A 16,467-nucleotide genomic window follows, 5' to 3' on the forward strand; every position below is an offset into this window, starting at 1 on the left:
CCAACTGACTGACTCTATCTATCTATCTATCTATCTATCTATCTATCTATCTATCTATCTATCTAATCTATCTCTGTCTGTCTGTCTGTCTATAGTTTTAAGCTCCACCAAGGCAGGGACATAGAGCCCCAGTACCAACAACAGCGCCTGGTATACATATTTGCGATACTTAAGAATTAGTTGAAGAAATGAATAGGAAAGGGAGTCCTTTTAGATGGAGGAAGGGACTTTCTCAAAAGTCCTCATGGAAGGAGAATGGCATTGAGGCTGGATTACAAGAAGTGTGTCTTTTATAAAGATAACAAGGAGGGGCAGGGCTTCCAGGTGAAAGGCATAGCACAAGCAAAGGCAAAATAGACGGGTAACTGCTAGTTGTTAAGGGCAGTGGTTGAATCGCAATACCCCTAGCAGTTCTACACCTAGGGGCCTGCGGGCCGCTGGGTCTGCGAAGCTTGCAAAGCAGCTGGCCCGCCCCGGCTCTGCGCCTGTTTCTCGGCCACGCCTACTGCCGCAGGATGACGCGCACCTCTAGAACCCGCCCCCAAGGGGAGGGACGCAGGGAAGAGTCGCACAGACGCACTCGCGCCGTGGCCAGCGCCCGGGCCTCCGGGCCCGGGCGGCGGCTGTGTTGCGCAGTCTTCATGGGTTCCCGACGAGGAGGCCTCTGTGGCTGCGGCGGCTGCTGCTAACTGCGCCACCTGCTGCAGCCTGTCACCGCCGCTCCGGAGCGGCAGCGTCGAAGCAGAAATGCCGACGCCCGGGTCCGGCCGAGGCTTTCTCTGGCTGGGTCTGGTCCTGAGCTCCGTCTGCGTCGCTCTCGGATGCGAGATGCAGGCCAACTCGACCACAGGTGCCGCCCACGCCCTCCCTGCCGTCTCCCCTCCTCTCTCCTCTTCTTCCTCCTTTGTTTATATCCATTGTTTTTATTCACCCTCTCTCCTACCATTGCTTCTTTCATCCATCCATCATTCGTTCCCTTCCTCCATTTTTTACTCCTTCCTACCCTCCCTTCATCCCTCCTTTCCCTCCTTCCTTCTATTCATCCATCCTCCTCCTATCCCTCTGCTTCTCTTCCTCTTTTCCCCCATCTTTCCCATCTCCATCCATCTTCACCCTTCCTTTCCTCCCTCCATTAGTCCATCCATCCCTTTTACCTTCTATCTATTCATATTTCTGTCTCTCTCCTTCCTTCCTTCTCTCTATCCTTTCTTCCCTTCAACTATGCATCTTTTCCTCCTTATCTTCCTCCATCCAACCATCTAACCATCTGTCCTTTCCTCCATACATCATTCTCTTTTTTTCCTAAATTCATCTTTCCTTTCCACCGTCTTTCACTCACTATCTCGCTTCCTCACCCAGGTTTGAGGCCATTACCAAAGCCTAACCCTGCCACCCAGGACTCAGGCTTCCTCCTCGAGCCCCACTCCCACCCTTGCCGAGGCACAGCCCCCTCCCTGCCTGGGCTGCTGAGGTGCAGGGTCCAGCCTTGGGCCTCTTAGTAACCTAGCACCTACCATGAGGGAGGGTTCAGTGTCAGTGCAGGTTACCTCACCAAAGCCCCTCCCTCCTGTGTAGATGCTCTGAACATTCTTCTCATCATCGTGGATGACCTGCGCCCCTCCCTGGGCTGTTATGGGGATAAGCTGGTGAGGTCCCCAAATATTGACCAATTGGCATCCCACAGTCTCCTCTTCCAGAATGCCTTTGCGCAGGTATGTCTGGGAACCTCTAGCTGTGGGTGTGTGCCTCCTCGGGCACTGAGGGTTGGGGTCGGTGAGCTTCAGCTATTGTCAGATGGCGCAGATTGTGCGGGACATCTTGTTAGAGGGAAGCAGTCTAGAAAATGGTAGTGGAGAAAATCTGGCTTTCTACTCATGGGAAAGCTTGATCTTCAAGGGTGGCCTTCTCCTTGGGTGGAAGGTCTGCCCTGGACCTAATGTGCTCACGGCAGCCCTGGGCAGCTTTCTCCCAGAACGGGGGCTTGCCTGCTGCTCAGAAGGAAGGGGTACTGCAGAAGGGCACCCACAGGTCTGCAGACTGGGTCTCAGGTAAGAGCTAGTCAGGGTGGCTCTGTTCCCTGAACCCCCTCATGGCTCTGCCCCCAGCAACACTGGCAGCTCTGCGTGCCTGGGGAGGCCATTGCGTAGGAGGAGATAAGCATCTGCTGATTTCAGGGGCTGATTGCTTCCCTTTCTCTCTCCGGGAAGCTGTCTGTTGCCTAGGTGATGCCCAAATCCCAGTGTCTGGTTTGAGCTCTGCATGACTCAGCTACCAAGCTGTTTGCTAGGGGCGTCAGGAGGGCAGTTGCTTGGTTACCTAAGAGATAGCAGACATGTTTTGCTGTGAGGACATTTACCTCTGCTTCTGCTCCCTAACAGCAAGCAGTGTGCGCCCCGAGCCGCGTTTCTTTCCTCACTGGCAGGAGACCTGACACCACCCGCCTGTACGACTTCAACTCCTACTGGAGGGTGCACGCTGGAAACTTCTCCACCATCCCCCAGTACTTCAAGGAGAATGGCTATGTGACCATGTCGGTGGGAAAAGTCTTTCACCCTGGTACTGCTCCATGTTCAGAGTCTGGGTTCTCTTGGTTTGTGGTATCTGAATCCAGCAATCCCGTCCTGGGGATGGGGCTGTCTTTGCAGATCGCTCTTCTGGCTGGGCGAGTGCCTCGCTATTCAGTGCTTCCTTTCTAAAAAACCAACTTGTCAACCCAGCTACATGTTCTCACCCAAAGTGGAAAAGGGTAGAAAGAGCTTTGCTACCTTTCAGAAACCACTGAGGGTGTGCCGTTGGGTCCTTCAGCTCCTTGGGTGGTAGGCAGGACACGGGTTGAGGAGGTGGCAATGTTGGGTGAAGTCCAGCTCGGGGCCCCACCCTCCTCCCTGCAGGGTACCTGTCAGTAAACCTAGGGGTGGGTTGAGGACACCTGAGGGCCTCCCATGTGGCCAGCATTGCTGTTGCTGACTTGTTGCTCAGTGAGGGGGCAGTGGTTAGGCGGGGGCTGCTGCCCATTCTGTGAATTAGGTCAGAAAGATAAGTGTAATCTGGTTTCTGCACCTTGTCTCAGGAACTCGCAGTTCTGGACATGGGAAAGTGCACTTCAACAGGTGTCTCAGGTGGTCTGGCCACCTCTCCTTGAGCTCATCATTCCCTTAGCCTCCCTGTGCTGCCAGGTCCTCATCTTGGGCCTCTGGGGCAGGAGCCAAAAACCTCTGGGCATGGGAACGTGGGATTTAACAGGCTGCCTGAGGGGCCTGTCAAGGTCATTGGGTTTTTGTTCCTCCTGATCTCAGGATGGATCCTTGGGGCCCACACAGGCATGCATTCTCCTTAGCCAGACTTCCCCGTATTTGCTCCTGGCTGCAGCAGCACAGGCTGAGGCTAGATGTTCCAGATGTTCAATGTGATCTTGCAGTCAGGCAGTCCACAGTTATTTCTATAGCATGTGCCATGTGTCAGACCCTGTGCCAGGCCTGGGGGCCACCTCTGCCTGGTGCAGGGCAGCTCACAAAAGCTGGCAGAGGCCGAAGGCTGCGTGCCAGTATTCAGAATGCCACAGAGCGCCTGACTGCTGTACCGTCAGGGCCTCCACGGGCACCCCAGTCAGAGTTTCAGGGGTGGATTCCTGAGGTCCCACTGCCGGGGTCCCTCACTTTGCCATCCTGCAGGCTTCTCCATCCTCAACCTTTTAGATTCCCACCACACTGAATCTAAAAGGGACAACGTGATCTCCAAGCTGGTGGCCTAGGAGCCTGCCGATAACCGACCCATTCATCAGCCCTCGTGGGTCAAGGCTGCCTCGTCCTCCCCAAGAGAGTGGAGAGGTTGAGCAGTGGGGCTACCCCTCGGCCCACGGGGCTGACCGACTGGGGCAGGAGTCAGGGGGAACTCCCTCTCTTTCTGCGCTCCACCGAGCTATCTGAAAGTCCCCACCATGCTCCCCAGTACTCACAGCCAGAGGGAGGAAGGGCTCACCAGAATCACTGGGCAACTCTGATGGGCATCAAGTCTGCTTTGATTATAGATGAGTGGGTAAGAGGCTCCTCTCAACTTGGGGTCTTCTTAGGAGAGCAGTGTCAGCGCAGAACAGGTTTCAGCCCTGTTCTGGAGACCACAGACGCTGGAAGGCTGGGACACCATTTGCAGCCCCAGCGTCATCTGTTAGACAGAGCGAGCAAGGTCTCACGCTGTGTGGTGTATTTCAGCACTTTCTCAAATTTACCCGTGGCAGCTTTTGGTGTGTTTGGTTATTTTTATAACACTACTCACTATACAATTTCTGTCATGCCCATTTTTTGTATCAAAAAGGGTGCTGTAACTTAAAAAGACTGGGTATTTCCAACTTGGAATATTCAAACCATCTTTTGCAAGGGACGTTTTAAATAGGCATGAAGGGTTGTGTTGTTTTTAATCGGGGTTAAGGATCTGGAATCAAAGGTTTTAGTTTACTCCATCTATGGTGTATCTTAAAATCTGAGCAAGATGTCCTTGCCTTTTTTGAATTTGATGATTGTGCTGCAGTTCCACAGCTCAGTTTTAGGTGGCACACACCCAAAACTGAAAACCTGAGCCTGGAGGAAATGAGTCAAAAGATAGGTAGGTACAGGACAGGGCAGTGGTGACACTACAGCTTTCAGGGTTCCCACTCTGTCAAGGAGGAGCGTGTCTTAGCAGGGGAGGAATGCATATGTGGGAACCACCACAGAGCCCTACGTTAGGTATATGTTGCTAGTAGTTCGTTAAGATATTTGAGTTTGGAAATTTCATTATTTTTTCTTTTTTAAAGGTTTCCTCATGAGGACAGATAACTGATTTTGAGTACAGCAGCATTCTGTTGAAATCACCCTTTCTGTGGTAATTCCAAGTGAAAATTTTTCTTCTAGGTGATGAGTTTCTACTTTCTCTGGTTTTTACAACAGGAAATGAAATGGTGTCTAAACTAAACAAGCTGTGGTATGATGATTATTCATTTTCTGTCATTCTGTGCTTTTTATGAACTAGGGTGGGCTCTAGGTGAACATGGAGAATGGGCCAAATACAGCAATTTTGATGTTGCTACCCATGTTCCCCTGATGTTCTATGTTCCTGGAAGGACGGCTTCACTTCCGGAGGCAGGCGAGAAGCTTTTCCCTTACCTTGACCCTTTTGATTCCGCCTCAGAGTTGATGGAACCAGGTATAAAATATGCTGAAATGATATTGCTTGACAATAAGATCACCTTTAGTTTATATGTGAACCACTTTATTGAATCATAGGCTTTGGAGGTTACACAGACCCTGCTTCCTGCCTTGTGTTGGAATTTCTTCTCAACATTTTGTGGTCAGCACATGCTTCCTGAGCATCTCCCATACTCTGGGCAGGGAAAGAGTGACAGAACCTGAACTGACAAGTATGGTCCCTGTCCACAAGGAGCCTTGTGGGGTGATGATGGACAAAGGAACAGGTGCATCCCCAAGATGAGGAGGGCTGTGGTACATTCTACAAGAGCCTGCTCCAGAGCTTAGAGGAAGGGGCTGCCCCCGTAACAGATGAGTAGAATCCTTTCCCTCAATGCACCCTTTTGGTAGGGACTCAGCCTCCTTTGTAGGGGGTACATTTTCCATTTTGACAGCTCATCAATCTAGTGAACCACTAGATCTGTAAAATCTACCAGGTGATTCTACTCTGCCCTCCCCAGCAGTGAAGAGCAAGTTTACTTTGACTTCCATGTACCAGTCCTTAAAAACTTTGAAAACAGCAGTGATGCCTCCCACCCTATCCCTCCACCAATACCTTCTCTTCTCTAGGCTGAAATTCCCAGTCCTTCAACCATTCGTCACAAGGTAGTGTTTAGACCTGTGGTTGTTCTGGTCTCTGTCTTCCAAAATGTTTCAGTTTGAGAAAGCACTTCCAGAATACCAGTTGGACCATATACCCCTCCTGGATGTGTGGGCAACCTGTGTGGGTTCTTGTGAGTTCTATCCTGACTCAATCTGCCCAGTGCATTTCAGAGACAGGTTGTATACTGTCTCTGAAATGGCGTATGATGTTCGCTGTTTTTGGAGCACCTCTTCTATGAACTATGCTAAACCAGATTGCCCCCTTTCTGGACTTATGCATTTAATCCATCCTTAATATCTAAATCTTGTACTGTATGTTGATTCCTGTTTAAATTTGTCTGGTTCTGGACCATCATTCTGGCCTTTCTGGATTTTCCGAGTTTGCTTTATACTACCCAATTTTATTTTTTACACATTTGATTTTTGTGCACTGCATGCCCTGTCTTCTTTCATGTCATTGATAGAAAGGTTAAACAGTTTCAAGGCATGATTTTAGCCCTTTGTTTGCTGGGAAAGATCTTCTGATTGGTTGAGAATCTTTTCTGAAACTTTCGTTGGGAAGTGTTCAGCAATTTAGAAATGGATGTAACTGCACTGCCTTTCAGTTTATTTCCAAATTTTATCTCTAGTTGTGTCTTTTCCCTGAACTTCAGGCTTTTGTTTCCAACAGTCTTTACCACTTAGCCAGCCTAACATATCCAAAGCTGGACTTCACATCTTTCATCTTCAGCTTTTCCTTCAGCACTCTTCTTGTCCTCAAGAAATGAAAATAGTCACTCATGCCAAAAAATCATGGAATAATCTCAACCCCGGTTTTTCTCTTACTCCATATGCAATACTCAGTCTATGAGCAAGCCTGTCACACTCCATTCAGACTCTGTGTACCACTTCCCACCACTTCCCCTGCCACTGCCTTGGACCCCCAGACTGCTGCTATCTTGTGCTGAAGTACTGCAACAGCTTGCTAAATGATCTCCTTGCTTGTGCCCTGGATCCCTTGGAGGTTTTCCTCCTCAGAGCAGCCACAGTGATCTCACTAAAACCCAAGTCAAGTCATGTCACAGCCCGGCACAGGAGGCTCTTATGTACCCTTCTTGATCTGAGTAAAAGTCGTCACAGTGGCCTTACATGTTCTGGCCCCATTATCTCCCTGACCTCATCTTTTTATAAGTATCCAGGCCAGTTGTCCTATACAGTGTCCCACAGCCTGGATTTGTCTGATTGTTTCCACATGACTACATTCAGGGTAACATTCTTGACACGTGTGCTACATGGGCTGTTGTATTCTCCCATTGTGTCACATTTGGGGGTAGGGGGGTGCACTTCATGGCCAATGTTGCTAGTATTGTAAGTTTGATCACTCAGTTAAAGAGCTAGGCATCAGCCAGATCTTGCCATTGTAAAGGTACCCTTTTCAACTTTCTTTACTTGTTTTCTTTTTATTTTACTTACAAATTAAGTGTCTAGAAGATGAAATCAAGCATGATAAAGCACTATCTTAAAGATCCAGAAGGGCCAGCATGATAGTGCAAATCCAAGATCAATTTTAACAGGAATCAATATAAAGTACAATATTTAGACTTTAAATATGGGTGAACCACAATGAAATACTACTTCATACCCACTAGGATGGCTATTAATAAAAAACAACAACAACAAAAAGCTGTGAAAGGCCGGGTGTGGTGACTTACGCCTGTAATCCCAGCACTTTGGGAGGCCAAGGTGGGTGGATCACGAGGTCAGGAGATCAAGACCATCCTGGCCAACAAGGTGAAACCCGATCTCTACTAAAAATACAAAAATTAGCTGGGCGTGGTGGCACATGCCTGTAATTCCAGGTACTTGGGAGGCTGAGGCAGGAGAATCGCTTGAACCTAGGAGGCAGAGGTTGCAGTGAGCCGAGATTGCGCCACTGAACTCCATCCTGGAGACAGAGCTAGACTCCGTCTAAACAAACAAACAAACAAACGAAACAAGTGTTAAGACTGTTAGTGATTATATGGAGAAATTGGAACACTTGTGCATTGCTGGTAAGAATGTAAAATGGTACAGCCACTGTGGAAAATAATTTGGTGGATCCTCAGAGTTAAACATAGAATTACTCTATGGCCCAGAAGTTCCACTCCTAGGTATATATCCACAGAGCTGAAAACAGGTATTCAATCAAAGGTTGTACATTAATGTTCATAGCAGCACTATTCACAGTAACCAGAAAGTGGAAGCAACTCAGATGTCTATTGACAGAAGAATAGACAAAATGTGGTCTGTCCATACAATGGAATATTATTCAGCCTCAAAAAGGAAGGAAACTGACACATGCTACATCATGGATGAACCTTGAGGACATTATGCTAAGTGAAATAAGCCAGTCACAAAAGGACAAATACTGTATGATCCCACTCCTATGAGGTATCTAGAGTAGTCCAGTTCATAGACATAGAAAGTAGAATGGTGGTTTCCACTTGCTGGGTGAAGATGGAGAAAGGGGAGTTGTTATTTAATGGGGACAGAGTTTCAGTTGTGTAAATTAAGAGGAGTTCTGGAGATGGATGGTGGTAATGATGGCCCAACAGTGTAAATGTACTTAATTCCACTGAACTGTACACTAAAAAGTTGTTACGATGGTAAATGTTATGGTGTGTATATATGACAGTAATAAAATGAAAATATAACTCTAATGCAGACATCCAGAAGGGGGTAATGTGTGGGGTGATCCTGTGGGACTCAGAATATCCTGTTCCTCAACAGACTTTTTTTACCTAGTGGTTTTAGCCTTAATTGATGATCCTTGTCTGAGTCAGTTATTACATTGGTGGTTCCAAAATTCAGGTTGGTTTAAAAAGTGCCAACAGGCTGGTGGGACTCTTAATTTTGCATCCTGCTATTTGATTGGATGAGTAATTAATGCAGGGTGAGGTGCTGAGGTGGTGTTTCTAAACGTCTGTTGTTAAAGATAAATGTTGTAAATTAAAAAAAGAAAACATGGAGCCCAGACAGGTTCCTTTACTGATCCTGCCTGGCCATGGCAGGCTTTTATAATGTAACCCATTCTGCTCTGTTGCTTCCTGTCTCAGGCAGGCAATCCATGGACCTTGTGGAACTTGTGTCTCTTTTTCCCACGCTGGCTGGACTTGCAGGACTGCAGGTTCCACCTCGCTGCCCCGTTCCTTCATTTCACGTTGAGCTGTGCAGAGAAGGCAAGAACCTTCTGAAGCATTTTCGATTCCGTGACTTGGAAGAGGATCCATACCTCCCTGGTAATCCCCGTGAACTGATTGCCTATAGCCAGTATCCCCGGCCTGCAGATTTCCCTCAGTGGAATTCTGACAAGCCGAGTTTAAAAGATATAAAGATCATGGGCTATTCCATACGCACCATAGACTATAGGTATACTGTGTGGGTTGGCTTCAATCCTGATGAATTTCTGGCTAACTTTTCTGACATCCATGCAGGGGAACTGTATTTTGTGGATTCTGACCCATTGCAGGATCATAATATGTATAATGATTCCCAAGGTGGAGATCTTTTCCAGTTGTTGATGCCTTGAGTTTTGCCAACCGTGGATGGCAAATGTAATGTGCTCCCTTCCAGCTGGTGAGAGGAGGAGTTAGAGCTGGTTGTTTTGTGATTACCCATAATATTGGAAGCAGCCTGAGGGCTAGTTAATCCAAACATGCATCAACAATTTGGCCTGAGAATATGTAAGAGCCAACCCTTTTCGTTTAGTCTTTATTAATTTATAATTGGTAATTGGACCAGTTTTAAAAAAATTTCCCTCTTTTTAAAACAGTTACAGCTTATTTACTGAATAAATACAAAGCAAACAAACACAAATTATGTCATACCTTCGGATACGAAGACCATACATAATAACCAAACATAATATTATACACAAAGAATACTTTCATTATTTGTGGAATTTAGTGCATTTTAAAAAGTAACCATATATCAAACTAGGCACCACACTAAATTCCTGATTATTTTGTTTATAATTTAATAATGTATCTTATGTAGCCCTATATATTCAAAATATTATGTTAACATGTAATCCATGTTTCTTTTTCAAATCTAAAGTTAAAAAAAATACCAGAAGCCGGTGTCTTAAAATCTATCTTTTATTTTTGTTTCTAAGACCATGGGATTTCAAAATCTCACGATAAAATATGTATGAAGTAATTAATGTAGACTTTTTACATCAAATAATAAATAATGCTCAACAAACTAGAGATATGAGGTGTGTAGGAAATTTGGTTAAACTTTTTTCAGATACTTTCTGGCCCAAATAATAATTTGTTAACAAATAATATGACCCTTGAACTCAATGGCCATCTATTAGAAGACTGTTATTCACACTGGAAAACATTTAAAGATGTAATTATATCCATGGATGGATTGAATCACTCAAAATATATTAGTATCCTTCTGTAGGGACGGTTGGTTGCAGACATGTGTTTATTCAGGAGGCACAAAATATTCCATTTTAATTGCTTATTGAAACATTAAATTCTAAATTATTTTGAGGACTGTGAAGACTTCATTAGTGTAATATTAGGTCATTGTCAATCTCTCAGAATGTGGTTCTGTATTCTTTAAACATGAAAGTATCCAGAAAGGCCAGTGGCAGTAAAAAGCTTAGTGTATATAATCTCAAAAGGGATGGAATATTTACAACTCATATTTATAACATGTTGAATCTTATCAGTTATCAGTAGTCATCAGAAGTGTCAGCAGCTTTCTAAGTAAATATTAAATATCTAATGTCCTGTAGTGAAGGAGTAATTTTTAGTAATTGTCTCTTTACAAAGTCTCCAGTGTTTCAAGGTAAATGTTTGTGAAACAAAATACAGCAAAGTACATTAAGTTACTGCAGTGTATTGTTACCAAAAATGACAAGATATTATATTAAAATCAGTAAATTTTAGACAGATTTTTAAAATTAATTAGCCTACAATAGAGGTATATATGGTAGCATGATGATCTTTTAAGCAGTTAAGTTACTGACTGTTCTGGCAACAACGATTTCTCTGTGACTGAAGAGCCCTGTTCATCTCCTGATCCTGAAGCTCGTCTCTCTCTTGAGCCTCGGCTTTCTTTGGTCAATGGTTTCCCTCAGCTTTTTCTTCACTGTTCTTCATCCTCATTGTTGCTGTCATCACGTTCACTGTGACTTTTACAATACAGCCTGTAAATTCCTTATGACATAGTTCAGTGCATTTGGCTTTATCGCCTACTCCACAGTTCTTTACCTTGACTTGGCTTAGAGAAACCATATCTTTGTTGCTTCATATAACCTTTCCCCAACCCCACTAAGCTGGACATGACTTATTAGTGGTCCTTCAGTCACTTTATTTGTAGAAATCTCTTATTTCACTTGAGCAGGGGTTCTTTCATATGGTTTAGCTGACAGCAGAACTAGTGATTCTAGACATTTTGAATGACTCTCATTCAGTGGCTCACAAACACGAGGGAACATCACAACTACCTGAGGGGCTTGTTAAAACCCAGTGCGTTAGAGGCCGGGCATGGTGGCTCACGCCTGTAATCCCAGCACTTTGGGAGGCCGAGACAGGTGGATCACTTGAGGCCAGGAGTTCAAGACCAGCCTGGCCAACATGGTGAAACCCCGTCTCTACTAAAAATACAAAAGTTAGCCAGGTGTGGTGGCACATGCCTGTAATCCCAGCTTCTCAGGAAGCCAAGGCACGAGAGTCGCTTGAACTGGGAGACGGAGGTTGCAGTGAACGAAGATCGTGCCACTGTACTCCAGCCTCGGCGACACAGCGAGACTGTGATTTTCTTTGGAGACTCCTAGATTTTCTGTGGATTTGAACTGAATTTGTTGGATGTTGGCAGGTTCCTCTTATGAGCTGTTTCTTTGCCCTGCATTACCCCACAAAGACTTATCTGGAGATGAGCAAAGTATGTTTGGTAGTGAGGTCACGAATGCAATCAGCCCCTTCTTCCCCACTCCCATTGCCATCTTCTCAGTCCTTCTCCCTTTCTTTCCAAGTAGTTTACCCACCCCTCCTCCTTCCTCCCCTGTCCCTAAAATAATCCATGTGTCTTCCTAAAATCTCTCTTTGATCCTGTCCTTTGATAACACCGTCAGTGCCTACTACTGGGTCTAGACAGACCTCTGTTGAGCAGTCAGAGTCTTCCCTGACTCCACAATGCCCCTTTCCTTGGCTGACCAGTATGACTACTGGTCCCCACCTTTCCCTTGCCTATCCCTACCTCCCTCCTACTAGGTTGTCCCCTCCCTCTCTTCACCCATTCATTCATGACCATTTTTCACTACCAAGCTCCCCCCCTCTCCTGAAGGAGGCTGAGGTTTTTGTGACTCTCTAGACTCTATTGTGGGATGGAATGAACATTGCTAAAGAATCTTGTGTTTGCTTTACTTTAAAAAGATATTTTTTTCCTAATTATAAAATTGATGTGTCAGTTATGGAAAAATTAGAAATGCAGCACAAATACATGAGTATTTTACTGCAAAATTGCCAGATAATATCTTGTCTTTTTTGGGGGTGTGAATTTTTTGCATTGTTGTGGTCATATTGTGTTCTTTATCATGCAATTTATGTTCTTTTTTTTTACTAAGTATTATGTGTGGTTATTACAGATTTTCACAAAGATACTTTGTATTGCTGGTAATATATTTTGTTGCATAGTCTTATAATTTACTTAACCTTCTTTCAATTGTTAGAAATTTAGGTTATTTCCAGATTTTCAGTATTGTAAATAATGCTGTGATGACCAATTTTGTGAATAAAATGTTTTTATGTATTTCAGATTATTCCCTTAGGATAGTCTGTCAGTGCCAAGTTGTCAAAAACATCTCTCTTTTGCTTCTCTTCCTGCTCTCCTGCTGCCTTAGGGGGTAGTAAACTGGAACATAAAGTAAACATGCATACAAATAAAAAACATAAAAATAAGCAGCCTGATGGTAACAGGTGACAGTGGTAACCTGTTTTAACTTTGAATTCTGGCCGGGCGCGGTGGCTCACGCCTGTAATCCCAGCACTTTGGGAGGCCGAGGCGGGTGGATCACGAGGTCAGGAGTTCAAGACCAGCCTGGCCAAGATGGTGACATCCCGTCTCTACTAAAAATACAAAAATTAGCCGGGTGTGGTAGCGGGCACCTGTAGTCCCAGCTACTCGGGAGGCTGAGGCAGGAGAATGAAATGAACCCGGGAGGCAGAGCTTGTAGTGAGCCAAGATCGCGCCACTACACTCCAGCCTGGGTGACAGAGCGAGACTCCGTCTCAAAACAAACAAACAAACAAAAAGCTTAAAATTCTTTGCTTGTTAGTGACCTTGATCGTGGTTCTCTTTGTGCGATAGTTGGGCATTTGTATTTCCACTTGTGTTAATTTGCCTTTAAATTTTGGTTATGGGTTTCACCTTTTAAAGTAATCAAACATATTTATCTTTTCCTGTGTGATAGTTTTTTTCTGTGTCTTTTCCTGTTAAACACATAGACCCCTCCCCAATCTGGAGATTGAATAAATACTCATTTTCCTTTGCATTGTTTGTGGTTTGGTTTTATGCTTACTGTGTCTCTCCACCCCATTATCAGAGTAATATATGCTCATTACATAAAATCTGGAATATGTGAAGACTGGAGATGAAAAGAAGCCCACCATTTGAGACATAGCCACTGCTGACATTTGTATATTTCCCTTCACTCTTTTACCTGCCTAAAGACATATATGCAGATGTGGACATATTTAGCTTTACATAGCTGCAGTCTACCACGTATAATCTATATCTTGTTTTTTTGATCTAATAAAATGTTTGCTTGGTTTTTTATGTCATTGACAGTTGTTGGTTAGCAGCTGTAATCAGCCCTGCTTCATTATTACTATTTTTTGTACTGAAATGTATGTACCACTTTCTGCTTATCCATTCATCCACCAATGGCCACTTGGGTCATTTCTGCCTTTTGGCTATTGCAATAATGTTGCTGTCAACAAGGATGTACAAGTATCTGTTCGAGTCCCTGCTCTTTATTGTTTTGGGTATACACCCAACCTACATTAATCTTTAATCACTTAAAATGTTGGGCTTTGTGCTGGGAGGTAACCAAGGTAACTCTGGAGCAGCCTAACCCTGGCTACAGAGGGAAACTGACTCTTCCCTCTCTGCCCAATCTTTCACCACCTGTCAGGTTCCCAAGCTGTCCATACCTCACTGTGTGAAGGGCTTTGGGTATAAACTCCCAAAGAGAGGCTCAGCCCCTTTTCCTTTCCCAAGTTCATCCTGGAGATTATAGCTCTTCAGAGGAATCTCTTGAGTTCTGGCCTGGGATCTGGGATTAAAGTAGAACCCGGGTTGTCCCTTGGGGCCTTAGGGATAGTCCGTTGTGGTGGAACCTGCCATCAGCCCCACTGCACTCAGTGGTCCCCTTGTACTCCAGGACAGTTTCTCTCTTCTGCACATGAGAACTTCAAGCAGAGAGGACTGTCATTAATTGGTGCCTTCACATCACCCATCGTTTGGCCATAATGGCCAAGAGCCCTCACTGCGCTTGGGTCTTGCCTTTCCACATGTTACTGAAAGCTCCTGTTGGTGTCCCTGTCCACTAACTCACCTGATGGGGCAGATGCCCCTTTCCTCTGAATGTCTGATAAAACACAATCTGTTGTGGGGAGCCCACACTCAAGGATTTTCTTTGGGATCAGAGTTTCCTGGCTATTAGTCCATGCCCTGCTTGAGATCACTGTCATCTATGGTGCTAATCACCAAAGGATGCCCTTGTTTGATTCTGGATTCCAGGTGATAGTCCTTATCCCCAGATGGGGAAAGAGTTTGGGTGGGAGAGAACAAATGTGACAAGTTGGCTTCAGGTGAGGTGGCTGGGAGCCAACCCTCAGGTACCTGGCTCCGAGTAATGTGACGGCCCAGGCAAGAGGGCTCCCACTGCCAATGAGGAACAAAAGCTTGAGGTCTAGTAGTGTATTCAGCACATGCTAGGAAACAAGAATTGGGACGTGGACGAGGAGCAAAGTCCAGGGGTTAACTGCTTTTGGCTTTTCCTCTATAAAAGTCAGGGACTATGATTTATGTGGGTAAGAAGGTTTGGAGTAGGACTGAAGCTGCCATTTACAAAACCCTTGCCCTAATTTATTGTAGTTTTGGGTGTGTTTCCGAAAGAACCTTTCACAGGTGATTTTTATTCAGTACTCATTAACTCACAGATTTTATGGATTCACATCTTCTACACTATTGAAAAACATATCTTGGTATTTATGTTAAGTGCAGCATGAGTTGTTATATGAATAAATCACATTAAATTTGCCATTATCATGTGTGCAATTCTTGCTGCTGTTTTGGGACTGCTTGGTGCTGCCTTAGGCCATTTAACAGATCTTGAGACCGTGGTACAGGTTTGCCCCCTTAAAGTATCCAACCTGTTCCTCCCCATGTGAGGCCAAGGCAGCTGTGGCATGGGTTTTGTTAAGAAGTTGAATTATTGAAGGTAGACAGTGAGTTGCACTTGACTGTAGACACACTTTTCTGGGCAGTGGTATGCCTCTCAGCTTGCCCTGCAGTTATAGTACAGAGACTCACCAGAAAGAGAGAGGAAGTGGGCTGACCAATTAGGTAGGCTTAGGGAAACCATATATGCAATAGCAACAAGGTAGAGGAAGTAAATTAATGGGTTCTTGGGGTTCCCAACTGGAAATTTGCCGGTTTACTGGTCTTGGCTTAGTGTCTTGATGAGCCTTAGTTTATCTTTTTCTACCTATCCTACTGGTTTTGACTAAAAATTTGGCAGGCAGTGCTGCTTATATTGGTGAGGACACTGGAAGACATACATTTCCAAATAGATAAGGGCAGGTTGGAAGGATTGAGTAAATCTCAGCAGGTGAAGTAACTTCAATGTATTCATTTACTGGCTTGTTTATTGGGCATGGTGTGAAGTTTAAAAAGCACAAACATGAGGGAGGATTGTTTGAGGCCAGAAGCTCAAGACTAGCCAGGGCAACATAACAAGACACCCATCTTTACACACAATTTTTTTTTTTTTAATTAGCTGGGTGTGGTGGCATGGCACCTCTAGTCCCAGCTATTGGGAGGCAGAGGCAGGAGGATCACTTAAGTCTGGGAGTTCAAGACTGCAGTGAGCTCTGATCATGTCACTGCACTCTGGCCTGAGTGACAGAGCGAGACCTTGTCTCAAACAAAAAAAGGCACAAACATGTATACAATGAAGAGTCATTTCCTCTTCCATCCTGTTCCCCAGTTACCCTATTATCCTCAGAGGCAAGCATGCTTACCAGTTCTTGGAAACTGCTGAAGTTTGAAAAGGATACATGGAGACCTAACAGGCAGGCCCCAGAACCAAGGTGCTAGTGAGGGATGACCCAAGGGAGCAGTATTGCACATGCAACCCTTTCACATTGTGGCCAACAGCTCAGAATGGGGGTGCGGGGTGGTGTGGCTGCCAGGAAGTGAAAGGCATCTCAGGCTACATAAATGGATATCCAGGAGGAAGGAGGAGGTAAGCTGCTCTGCCTATGTGCCATGGTCAGCCAGCACCTGGAGAACTGTGTTTAGTGGCGAACACGGAGCTGTCATGTAAATGTGGACGAACAGGAGCCTGTTCAGAGGACAGCCCTAAGATGGGTGAGACCCAGCA

At 45.2% G+C, this 16,467-nt stretch overlaps 1 protein-coding gene across 1 annotated transcript; it reads left to right on the forward strand.

Annotated features, from left to right (window-relative positions):
- Positions 1–295: 295 nt before the first annotated feature.
- IDS (iduronate 2-sulfatase) lies at positions 296–13,350 on the forward strand. Its single transcript, XM_031660916.1, has 5 exons — positions 296–850; positions 1,576–1,712; positions 2,379–2,695; positions 4,952–5,178; positions 8,897–13,350. The coding sequence occupies exons 1-5, from the start codon at positions 748–750 to the stop codon at positions 9,367–9,369; spliced, it is 1,257 nt and encodes a 418-aa protein (XP_031516776.1). The 5' UTR covers positions 296–747; the 3' UTR covers positions 9,370–13,350.
- Positions 13,351–16,467: the final 3,117 nt, after the last annotated feature.

Source organism: Papio anubis, chromosome X, assembly GCF_008728515.1.
Source record: "Papio anubis isolate 15944 chromosome X, Panubis1.0, whole genome shotgun sequence".
In the NCBI taxonomy this organism is placed as follows: domain Eukaryota; kingdom Metazoa; phylum Chordata; class Mammalia; order Primates; family Cercopithecidae; genus Papio; species Papio anubis.

Bases quoted from the DNA above. Each gene is read 5' to 3' on its own strand.
- IDS (XM_031660916.1), top strand. From the start codon at position 748: ATGCCGACGCCCGGGTCCGGCCGAGGCTTTCTCTGGCTGGGTCTGGTC. The intron at 1,713-2,378 runs GTATGTCTGGGA...GCTCCCTAACAG, and splicing joins TCCAGAATGCCTTTGCGCAG to CAAGCAGTGTGCGCCCCGAG. The intron at 2,696-4,951 runs AAAAACCAACTT...AAACTAAACAAG, and splicing joins TATTCAGTGCTTCCTTTCTA to CTGTGGTATGATGATTATTC.